Source organism: Neodiprion virginianus, chromosome 3 (genome assembly GCF_021901495.1).
Source record: "Neodiprion virginianus isolate iyNeoVirg1 chromosome 3, iyNeoVirg1.1, whole genome shotgun sequence".
Taxonomy (NCBI): Eukaryota; Metazoa; Arthropoda; class Insecta; order Hymenoptera; family Diprionidae; genus Neodiprion; species Neodiprion virginianus.
The window spans coordinates 7621536-7634019 of NC_060879.1; the positions used below are offsets into that span (position 1 = coordinate 7621536).

The following is a 12484-nucleotide window of genomic DNA, read 5'->3' on the forward strand; positions in this document are numbered from 1 at the left end:
GCATACGATTAACTCGTTACAACCTACCCCCACTAGGCAGTAATCTTGATTTTCTCAATTTTTATGTTTCAGGTGTAATACGACGTATACGAGGACTCGAGCAAGGTGTGCGAAAAGAATTGATCGACACTCCGAGAGTCGAGGATTCGGACCGATTTCGGCGTGTAGCTTAACAGAGTTATACTCTTTAAATTGGGTTTCGTTATTCGGTTGGTAAGAAATCATAAATCCAAGATTCCGGAAAAAGTAGAAGTCAAATCTGGATCAACAAGTCGAAGCCACCGTCGAAAATGTCGAACTCTACTATCACGGTGCGAGTGTACGCCTTTAACCATTTTTGGCAAGGCTGATACACTTAAAATCGTTGTTAGTGGTACAAAAAAATCATTGCGAAAAGTCACACCGTATTCTAAGATTAAGATTATTCGAACAGCGAGAATTTTTCGAACGTTTTCGTTCTAGTTGCTTCCCTTTTGGACGCTCTCCAATTCTCGCTGCACTGTCGTAGATGTATTCGAAACAAAGCTTTGAACATCAAATCCACCCGATATTACACTGCCATTAATAATATCACAGAACCAGTGCCATTTTACAACTGCCACTAATTTTATAGTTCGCGTTAAATAAGCTGCTCCTGTTGGTGCAGTATTGTTACAGACAAACGAACGATATTTACGTACAGTCATAAAATACAATACGTGAAGTAGCTCGATCTTTCGAAATCGAAATAAAAAGTATTTAAACCGAAATTATCTGACAATCGTGTTTGTTACGCTGATGGAACAATCCTGAACACTTCGAATCAGTGAATTATTCGTCGAGTGTTGATACCTTCCCTAAAAGTGTTTTGAAGTTTTCGAACAATCGGCGCGAATTTCGATAACGAAAAAACGTTACGATGTCGCGTTTTGTGGGACGCGCTGCAACCGCGGCGGCATGCGTCGCTATCGTGCTATTGGTCGTTCTCCTCGTGATTCTTTGGACCGGTGTCCGTTTCGGTACCATTTCTGGACCGTCCAATCACCGCGACCTTCTCAACGAAACGGTCACACCTCAAGGCCGCGAGTTGTACAAGGAATCGGACCGACCACCGGAAATCGTCACTGGAGCTTCCATCGCCTTCGATCGACCGCAGCACCGCTTTGGCGTGAAACCAAAGACTTCCGCGGAGGCCGAAGACTTGAACGACAAAGGTGAGTTTCTTGTCCAATTTCCGACTGTTTGCGCGAAGCGTGTTTGTGTAGATTTTGACGCAGAAGCACGTGGAAAAAAAAAGTACAAACAAGTACATCTAATCGAACTGGTAGTTGGCTGTCTTGTGTGGAAAGATTAGCCGATCTTCGTTGACAGATTCAGAATGGCAGGCGTGTCGAAATCAGAGTCAAGTATGAACTAGTTGATATCATGTATAGCATAGGTCATAAAGCAATTATCTTGTACGCGAAATTCGTTTCTACATTAATCGAGTGGTCGCGGGTTCAAAGTTCAGATTGACCGTTAAAATAATGATGGAAAATATACATCGTATGAACCTTCATATCTGCCATTCGGAACTTTGATCTATTCAGAGTTTCGACCATTCGAGGTTTTGACCATTAAGAATTTTTGGGTCCGTTCGGGGATGGATTCGGAATTTAGAACATTCGACATTTCGACATTAGATTTCATTTGAAAATCTCAACTTTGACTTCCATTCAATCAAGCCACGTTCCTGTATATTTTTATAATTGGAGACGTATAAGGATCATCATTTCTTCGTGAATGTTACTCAAGTGTGTATAACGAATTTTGTATCGCCACATTCCTCGGCTCAGGATCCTGAACCAGATCCATAGTCTCGAAGTCCATTTTGGTGTTTTGAAGCGTTTCGTGGTGCTGCTAATGCATGAGTCAGAATTCCGAAGTCCGAACGAAGCGATAAGAGGAGACTAAAAGGACAGCCACGTCGTTCCTTGGAAGCTTTCGGCTTCTCAACGAGCAGATATAAGTTGGCCCTAGGCGACAAAGGGCTTCATCCCTATTATCTCGTAAGCATGTACGTCAAAGTGAACACCGGACAGCAATTATGGATGCCTCTATGAAACGGCACAATTTCATCGTTTCGACAAAGGCTTCCATTACCAGCCTCCCATTATTCCCATCGGCTGTCGCATTCCGACTGTCGCTTGGTTATTGTTTTATCCTCTCCGTTCGACTTGTTGGAGTCAAAAGCAGGTCGGTTCATGGGTATGCCGTTTTATCGGTTATACCTGCACGTACTCAAAAACTCTTCGGAGGAATCTTCGCCGTTCCTCATCACTGTTCTCCATTGCTTTGTCACTCAGGCTTAACGACTCGCGTATCACGGTAAATTAGTTGTCCTTCGACGCTACCGAAAGTTTAACTTCCGAGTTCACGATCGTTGACGAAAAGGTGAATCTCATGTTTCACTTACGACTAAACTGATCTATTAGATAATAAAAGTCGATTCGTGCCTTACGTCGATGAAAAAAAATCAGCGTAGGATTCAGAATCGTTATTATATAGGCATGAATCCCAACTTTGACGGATTCGAAATATTTAAATTCATATTTTATTGCTAGTTCACTGATCAACGGGAAATGATTAGAGAGTTATACACAGAAATAGACAAACTTGCTCTTCTGAAAAGGTGTCAGAGTGAAATAGAGAAAAAAGTAACGAGAAAAAAAAAAAGAAATAAACATGAACACTGATTGTGAGTACGAGACGAGAGATATTTGACTAACGCGTAAGTATTGATGCTCACTGTTATAGAGCTAATATGGACTTTAGCGTCAAGTTTCAAGCTAGCCTTACAAGGTCGTCAAGCTTCCCGAAGGCGATGTGTCAACCGTACGTCGAAGCCGGTAGTTTGCGCTATATGATTACATAACGGTTTTCTTGTCATCGAAATCACCAAGGCCAGATGGATTACGATTCGTTAATTCTCTGGAATTCTCCTAATTAAATTGCATCGTAACCTAACGCGAAGCAGAAGGTGTGAACGAAAGGAGAAATTCGGCAGCTAAAAACTTTTGACGTCAAGTTCAGCTGGGATTTTTGTCATGAAAATAAAATAAATATCGCCTCCAGGTTTTTGAGAGTATCGACATATTATTATAGTATATTACGTATAATATATTTCTCTGTGTATTTTCAAGGAGGGAAAACAAAGTGTTAAAAAAAAATCACCGGAATAAAATTTCTGCTTACTTTACGTTTAAATGATATACACAGAAAACAGCAAAGTGCGATATTTGCATTATTGTCACACACACAGCGATTCGATGATTCATCGACACCGTATACGTATACACCTATGCAATATAACGTATAGTAAAAGTCAAATTATATCCGTAAGTAGAGAAATGCTCGTTTCTGACGGCCCTGCACGCGTTACGGCTATTCCGGCAAAGTGGTGCGTTTAGATGTAAGAGTCGGATTTCTACCTCCGTCAGCAGACAGACGGTATCACGTGTTTGTTTCTACCCGAGTCTTCTGATAATTCCGTTTTCTTTTTATTATCTATACTTTTCGCGTATGTACACTGCTTAGCTTTCGGGTTTTAACCTTAAGGGGGTATTCTAGTGTAGAGGCATGAATTTGAGGTGTTTTTTGAAGTGCTATAAACAAAAAACAAAAAATATTTTTACCATCCATTTTTTTATCAGGCGTTTATTATTATTTCACGATTACAAAAAAAAAAAAAACAAGTCAAAAAATACAAAATTGAAAGTGCTATGAGTTGTTGAAGTGGGGGCTACAAAAAAAATGGCGCGCCAATGTTGTCACGATTGCAAGCATTTTCAAAATCAGAAAAAAAAAAGATTATTAATCTACATAAATGCAGCTATCGTACTAACTAAAAAAAAGTCGAAAAAAAATTTTTTTTTTGCCAAATTACGGCTGTCCGAAAAAATAATACGTTTTTTTTGACTTTTTTGGACGTTTCTGAATTTTTTAAAAATAGTAAAAATTATTATTTCGTTATAATAATAGTTCGTGCGATAGAGACATGTATTGAGAAGATTCTCACCAAATTTCAAGTAAATCGGTTCAATAGAACTTGAGAAATCATGTCAACCGTTTTGAAAAATGTAGTTTTGAGAAAAACGCGTTTAAAGTTTCGAGTAAAATTCGTTCCAGCCGAGCCAGTATTGAAGACGTGTCACTAAAATATCTATATCTCTGAAAATAATTGAAATTTTGACTTGTCCTTTTAAGGACACATTCTTGAAAGGTTAAGCTTTGAAAATATAAAAAAAAAAAAAAACGATTTTTTCAAATTTCTACACTAGAATACCCCCTTAAAAAAATAATACATCAAAGTTAGGAAAGTCTTCGCAATGCGATCAAGATTGATCAGTTTGTTTGACTATATTTTTGGTTAATTGTAAGTCAGTCGAGGTACAGAAGGTTTAATTTAAAAAATTATTTTCTCTTACAATTTTCTTATTTTATTAGTTTTTCTAATGGTTCTTAGTTTTGAGAAAATCAGGTGCAATTTCACCGGAATTGTTCTAAATTCAAATAAAAAACAAATCCATTTCATCCGTTGTTCTATTCATCTGCAATCTAAATATATGAAAGAAGAAATCCAACGCCCTGGACCTAAAAACATGAAATTTGGTGAGCATCTTTCTCATTTTGATTTCCACTCCCAAGGGGATGATGAAGGGTGAAACGTGTTTTTCACAGATTTCTCGATATCTCTTCACCCCGGCAAGGTATCGATTCGGTTTTTGTTTGTAACGGTTACTCGTTTGAATATCTAAAAACTTTTTCAAGAATTTTTCGAAATTCGACTCGTAAGGGGATGAAAATTGGTGAAAAGTACAGATTTCTCGGTATCTTCAAGGCCCGATGCAATATCGATTCGGCTTTCACTACGGCCTACCATAAAAAAACTATCCTCAAATAAATTCCCAATGAAGCTAATATCCCTCCCATAGATAAAAATGGTTGTACATAATCAACTGTTTCACATTGAGGAATGCGTTTTTTTTTTATTATTCCGGAAAGAAAAAACAATCAACTAGTAAAATTAGTATATATATATTAGTATTAGTTTATTGCTCTTCAGGTATATTTAACCCATAGCAAGGGGATATACAGTTAATACATAAATATACACATTACGGTTTAATAAGTGATTTAAATAGTAGTTTTTTTCAGATTTTTCGGAACCATTTTATCATTTACAATTTTTTTTTTATTGGCAAAATAAAGAAGAGAAAAAAATCTTGCGAAAAATCTGAAAAAATTTTCAAAAATCCCATGTGACGTATAAAAATGTTTCAGCAACCATCCATAGTAAATCGACTTCCGCTTCTAATTTTATTAACATTTTTTTTTTTTTTTTTTGGAAAAAGCTTGAAAACAGTAAGAAAGGAAAACCGGTCCACTCGGGGTCCAAAATTGAAAATTTTTACATCTGACACAGGATTTTTCAGAATCTTATCAAAAATTTTAATTTTGGTCGGTCGATAAAATCGTTTCTAAAAATTGTAGATAATTGAAATTGAGTCAAAAAAAAAAACCGAGTACACCTTGCAAAGTGAGAACGATCGCAGAAAAAATCGCTCGCCAAATCTAAGAGGCCAAGGGTAAAACCCAGGTCGAATCGGCGTGGAATGCCCCATATATATATATATATAAACGAAGAACTATTTTTTTTCTGCATTAAAAAAAACAAGCAGAGTAAAATACAAATCTGTACACGTTGATACTTGGTACGTACCGGTAATCGTACATGATGTACTTTGCCCGTGCCAGAAACTCGACAAAGAGTCGAAAAAAGAAAAAAAGTGGTTTGAAAAAAGCAAATGGGTGGAAGGATGCGAGAGAAAAAAAAAGAAATCGAAGAAGGCTTACGACGGTCACGCCTGCAGACTGCGCGGCACATACCGCCGATCTATCTATCTATCCGTCTAACTATATACCAACATGTGTGTACGTACCCATAATGATACCTGTGCATCATGCGGCGGACGGCTGTCTTCCACAATCACTCTTTACACTTCGGGCTGCTCGCTAATAACGCGATGCGACGTTGATCTTCGTGTACCGTTAATTCCATATCAAGCATATGTATATAAATATATATATATGTATGTATGTATATACGACGTATCTTACAAACGCACACAAAGAACGCCCGATGTGTTCAGTCTATGATCCGCGCCGAGGACACGTGCTAATTAGAATCGTTTACATTGACGGTACCACCAATTCTTGTCCCATTAGCCGACGGTGTGTATATATGTATATATAACAGCCCACAAAACTCTGCAAATTATTTGAGGAATCTCAACGAATGTGTGCGTGTGTGTGTGTGCGCGCGCTAACTGGTGGATCATGCCGAGAACCGTGAGGACCCTTTGGAGCGTTAGATTTTAGGTCCGGCTTCGTCGAGTTGACGTCATTTTTTATTCTTCATCTTATTCTTCTTTGTGGCAACCGTTGAAAATCACCGACGCTACGGAGAGAGAAGAGAAAAGAAAAAAATGTACGAATGGCTCCAGAAATTGCCGTACATATATTTACCGCGACAAATGTGGAATCTATGCTACATTTTTTTTTCAATGCGGACTGCCAGTTTTGGTTGCACAGATTTTCACTGAAATTTTTGAACAAAATTTAAGCAGGTCATAAAAATTCGTTCTAGAAGAAGGTTATCCTGATAACACATATTTAGACAGTTAGAATACTTTGGTTTCTATAAAGATCTCTGCAGGTTGGTCGAAAATCGATAGTTATTAATAATATTATTACGATACAGTTGTACGGTGAGTATTTGTCCAGTTTTTAGATACTCCTAAGCCATACCACCGTCCAAGTATCATACGATACTTGATTTCAAATCGCTTCAGAATTGACAAAAATCAGGTAGATTCGCTCGATTTCATTCTACGATGGCTAATTTTATCAGAAAGACCGTACATTGTTCACTGACAATAAGTTACTAAAACCGATTATCTTGTTTTCCAGTAGTCAATTTGATACGGCAATTTGCTGATCACAACCAATAACGATGCAAGGTTGTAAAATTAAATGTCCAACGATGCCAAAGTAACGAAAAGAAACCGTTTCAATGATTCCGCCAAGAATAGTCTGTTGAACAAAATGACGCTTCGTATAATGAAATCGAACAAATCTGTTGAATTTTTAACAATTTCGAAGAGATTTGAAACGAAGCATTAACATCCAAGCTTTCTTTTTTTTGTCAATTTTTCGGATTTTCAGAGAGAGAGAGCCGCTTAGCTTTGGAACACATGTGATAATTTCACTAATAATCAACGTACGAAAATTACTAAAAAGTGTCGATTTTCGTTCAACCAACCTCCAATATCCGTGTCCACTTGGCTGTTTACTTTCTCATATCCGCGTACATTTCCTACTCGTAGCACGTGGTAAGCGGCGAGTGAATTCAACGACCTTAACTTCGGAATTGACAGGAACTTTTCGGCCTTGACCTGTTCGTCCTCACCTTCGTCTCTCCGAATTAAGAAAGATCCCGGAGTAAGCAAACTCATGTAACGTGTCATACACTGCATCGTGTGTACGGTACACGACTACACGTATGGCACTTTTTTTCTCAAATTTTTTCAAATTTATTTTTAATTTCAAAATGTGTGTACACATAGGGTAAAATCAGCAAGAAATACGAAGCGATTTGCATATGCGATATTTATATTTCGTTTTTCTTCAACACCTGTACATGTATAATATTACGAGTTTTACGCGTATATCGCGTATAAGAACGCATACTTAAACAGTTACACAGTCCACACTCATAACGCCTTCTCTAGAATTTACCCTTACACGTGTACAGGTATACCTGAAGACTTTCACTTATATTCCGTGCATGGTTATTCCGTCCGTGTGTTTATTATAATTTTTTTCTTTTTTTTTCACTCGCCGTTGATCTTGTTTCTCCTTCTTCGTATCTTTTTTTACATTCGTTAAATAAAAGTCATCGTTAATTAATAGCTTCGTTCGCCTGCCTGCACGGCTGTTAACACGCGTTCAATATTCGTGTATATTAATTATACTTTCTGATTATGCAACGGAAAATATCTTACACTAGATATTATGTTAGTTATCATACCCGCCTGTCGAGAGAGCAGTTTTATGCTTATACCCGTTAATCCAATCACGGATCGATTGCTCATTTACAGTGCATTTATAACGCATTTGCTACCTAGCCATACACTGATTGTGAGTAATTAATATGAATGTAATATGTGTCAGACATCGCGGTACAAATTACGTTCTCTCTCTCTCTCTCTCTCTCACTTTCGTTTGGGCTTTTACCAATTTTCTCATCCAATGTTATATCCATTGATTTCGACATTTAACACCATGCACGCAATTTGTCAATTATCAGTTCCAACCGTGTAATTTGAAGTTTGCACGACATGTGCTTGATTGTATATCAGTAACTAATTCGCTGGTATATAATGGTAGGTGAATATGATTTTACTATCCTTGAGATGTAGTATCGTATCTGCACAGTATCTAAAAGAAATAATAAACGAGTTGGGCGAAAAAAGAAATCAGGAAAATTCCGGGAATTCGAACGTGTTTGCTTTGCTATAAATAGTCTATAATTTGAATTTTCTGATCAATAAAATAATACCTATATAGAAATTATTTTCAAAGTTTCTCTGCCAAAACTATTACTGGGCATGTTTTTTCTCATCGTTAGCAAATCGAGGATTGAAATGCGACGAGAGATTGTACACAAAATATTTCTGTGAAAATTTCCCTATTATTGATTATCAATTTAAAGAAATAATGAATTATGCGAGAACGGCTATTCTGTAAGCGAGAAATCTGACGGAGACAGATAATCATCCAGGGAAATAAAATAATTAACATCCGAATTGGTGATATCGATTTAAAAATAATTATTTAATTTGCATTCATATGTAAGCGAAACATATTTCAATATTAAAACAGCAAGTTTCTTCTTTTTATTCAATCGTGTTTCCAAAGCAAATTTTCGGCGACGACAAGTCCAAGAGGCACTCCATTTGTTACGAGAACGCCTAAGATTAGCTTCTTGAAAAAATAATTTATGTAACCAAACAACTATGTATATACAGTATATACGCCTTGCGTGTATTTCCCTGGTTATAATTAATTCCTTCGGTACGATCGTCGAAGAAGCCGATCTGATCGCAAGAATTCAATCCACCGGCAGATAGATGTACGGATATACAGATTGATCATCTAACGGCCGAATGGTTCGTCGTCTGCGACCGTGTAATGCGCATGCGCTTAAATTCGATAGCAGTTTTTCGTCAGGCTTGCCAATCTGGCAAAAAAATTCATATCACCGGTCGCCGCGACGCGTGTAACCTCAAATATTTTGATACCTCTCGGTGTTCGGCACAGCTGCCAGCGGCAACTGTCAATATTTTTGAGGTTACGTTCACGGCGGTTGGTCATCCTGGTAAATAACTGCTCACAGATTTTAGCGCATGCGCACTACATTGTAGCAGACGACGGACCATTCGCCTCTTAGATAATCACTCTGACCTGTTTGTATATATATATATATATATATATATATATATATATATATATATATATATATACATATATATATATATACACACATTTGGGTGATTCAGAGAAAAAAAATTTTGCGATGAGCCACTTCTTAATATTAATATTAAAATCTTAAATTTTAACCGGTGTCCTTGTATACCTGAATGAAACTTTTGAACCTGTTTGGGAGGAAAAAAAATAAAAAAAGTTTTTCACCCTGAATCACCCTAATATACATATATATATATTAAATACTATTTAAGTGATATGAGTCAGTTTTGTAGCATTTATAGATTAACAACATGATTATTTCAAACGGTTCGATGTTTGAGGCCTGATAACTCCGAAACGACTTACCTCACGCAAATCTTTATTCGGATCTTTTTTGTAGAGCGTAAAATTTCCTACAAGAATATGTTTTTTTTTATATCTTCACACTGATTCGTTTTCGAGCAATAAAATTCTAAATTTTCAAAAAATTTTTTCCCATGTTATTTAAATGGGAAATAGAAAATTGAGAGTCGCCACCTCTAAATATCAATATTAAGAGCTCATATTTTACCGAGGTCATTTTTGAGGGACACTCGGAAGATTTTTCAATGTTTCGGTTTTTTTGAGACACTCTTTTATATATATATATATATATATATATGTATATTAGGGTGATTTAGAAAATTTTTTTAAATTATTTTATCATATATATGTACACACATATATATGCAGGTAGATATAGATATCAGTTTTTCCCAACAACAGCCTTAAGTCTTCCTCTTCAAATAATTTGCATTAATTAGCATCTCCGTGGCTGATGCTGCATGCTTTCCTCAGGTATGCTGTGTCTTGTGTTTTATACCTATTACCGCAGCTCAAAGACGTAGATATAATGTACCTTGCGTGCGTTCGCCGAGGTTGCCACGTTGGGATAGATGAACATTTGAAAAATAGAGAGAGAGAGAGAGAGAGAGAGAGAGAGAGAGAGAGAGAGAGAAATAGACACGCGATGGACGAATTTGGACTACGTTTTATAAGTCAATGTCTGCAGCTCTGCACTGAGTAAAACTTCGTTTGTTATAGCCAATGAAAAGTTCCACATTCAACTGGATGTATGGTTAAAATATGGATTGAAATTTTTTTAAATATCAGAAGAAATTACAGTTTTCAATACCGCATTATCCGATTATTGCAACGTTTAATCCGTTTGTCTAATTTACTTAATTTTTTTCGCGATCAAGTAAGACCTTGAGCTCGCAGAACATCATTTCCATTTTGTAACCAGAACTGTATTCATCGGTTACGGTAGAAATTGAAATTAGTCAAAAACACATGTCGTATAATAAGAAAAACTAGAAATTTGATGCTCGGATGAGACTAAATAAAACCAACATGTTACCTGTATTGACATCTATAATTTAAGATTTTTATTTTGTTTCTAATTGTCATATTACATTCAAAGTAACAGAAATCCACGTGCCACACTTTAAGATGCCTGTGAGAATAATATTCGCCTTTATAACTTATATTATATACATACATTATACATACATATATAAATACATTGCTTCATGGGAATTTATCAAATTTTTAAGTATGTTTATATATACTCGTATAACTTTTTGTCGCTTTTTCTCCTACAACGGTTATAAAGTACACGTCATGCAAACCAAATACAGGTTTATTTTATTCTTTTTATTTTGCTAGACTCCAGAATGTCTGCGTGAGTTTTGTCGGAGAACAGCGGTGTGACTAGTCGTTAGGATTCGGGACTTCTTATACTCATATTGTTTGTCTATTTTTTCCACGATGTTTGTACTACGCGGATCGCATCCGTAATTCAACTATTCGAATTTCGAATTTCGTCAACTCCTGCACCTCAATTCGGACCATAGAATTCATCATAAATAAAATCAGACCTCGCAATTGTCACACACCTGTTTTTCTCTATTTTCGTTTTTTCTTATACCACTTTACTGTAATTCTACTTAATTTCATTAAATCAACCGTGCTCTAATCGTACAAATATTACGCTTATTCGAATCCTTCGAGACTTTTTAAGCTCCGAACATTTTTTTACATTTTTTTAATTCGATAAAAATAACGTTGATTCGCACAAGATTCCATTTCGCATCGGACCTACGAAAAAAGTTCATTCGTCAACTACAGCATGGGAAAAAAAAATTTTGAGCAGACTGCAGATTTTTAAGAGAGATGGAAAAAAAAATCAAACACCTTTGAAAGAACCTTGTGAGAAATTGTTGTTCAACGGTCCAGTGGATTGGAATTATAAACGAGCCTGACGTTGCTCCTGGAAATCGTTAACCTGACTAGCAAATAAGCGCTAGCTGGAATTAGTTCGCGTGCAATAAAAGACAACGGGGAGAATTGTCCGTCACAACAACGGACGACTCCAAGTGGCACATCTCCTGCTGGGAATTATTCACGGCGTCTAGATGATCTTGACAGGGTGAATCCACATCCAACTGTCGAGATTAAAGGAATGCAAAACTGTGACAGGGCCTAGTTTCTTTTTCAATACTATCTCCTCTCGGCCGATTAAAAGTCCAGCTACGCGAAAGCTCTTTGTTTTCTTTTTTTTTTTTCTCATTGGAAGAAAAAAGACTGGGAAAAAAGATGACAGACTAAAAACCAAGAAAACTAATTTTTGCACACTAATTGTCGCAGTATAGTTTTACGGTATATAAAAATAAGGTTCACAAATGGCAACTGGAGCTAATCAACAATCGAATTTTCATGATCAGGATAAACAATATTACAAAAATAGATAGTTTATTTTATTCGTAGACGAATTTACGACGAATTCTCCGAATTGACAGGTTTTTTTTTCTTCGCCTTTTTTTTGGTCGCCTGTCAGAAGAAATTTGTTCCATAAAATTTTGCCATGTGTTACAGGTGATTTGTTCCGAACAAC

The 12484-nt window shown here is 36.4% G+C and overlaps 1 protein-coding gene across 3 annotated transcripts in view; it reads left to right on the plus strand.

Annotated features, from left to right (window-relative positions):
• LOC124300141 (A disintegrin and metalloproteinase with thrombospondin motifs 9-like) overlaps positions 1-12484 on the plus strand; it is a 180027-nt gene that overhangs the window by 14774 nt on the left and 152769 nt on the right. For all 3 annotated transcript variants that reach the window (XM_046753840.1, XM_046753842.1, XM_046753841.1), the window contains one exon: positions 73-1193. In XM_046753840.1, coding sequence (XP_046609796.1) covers positions 899-1193 — 295 coding nt within the window. In that variant the 5' untranslated portion in view covers positions 73-898. The remainder of the gene's footprint in view (positions 1-72; positions 1194-12484) is intronic.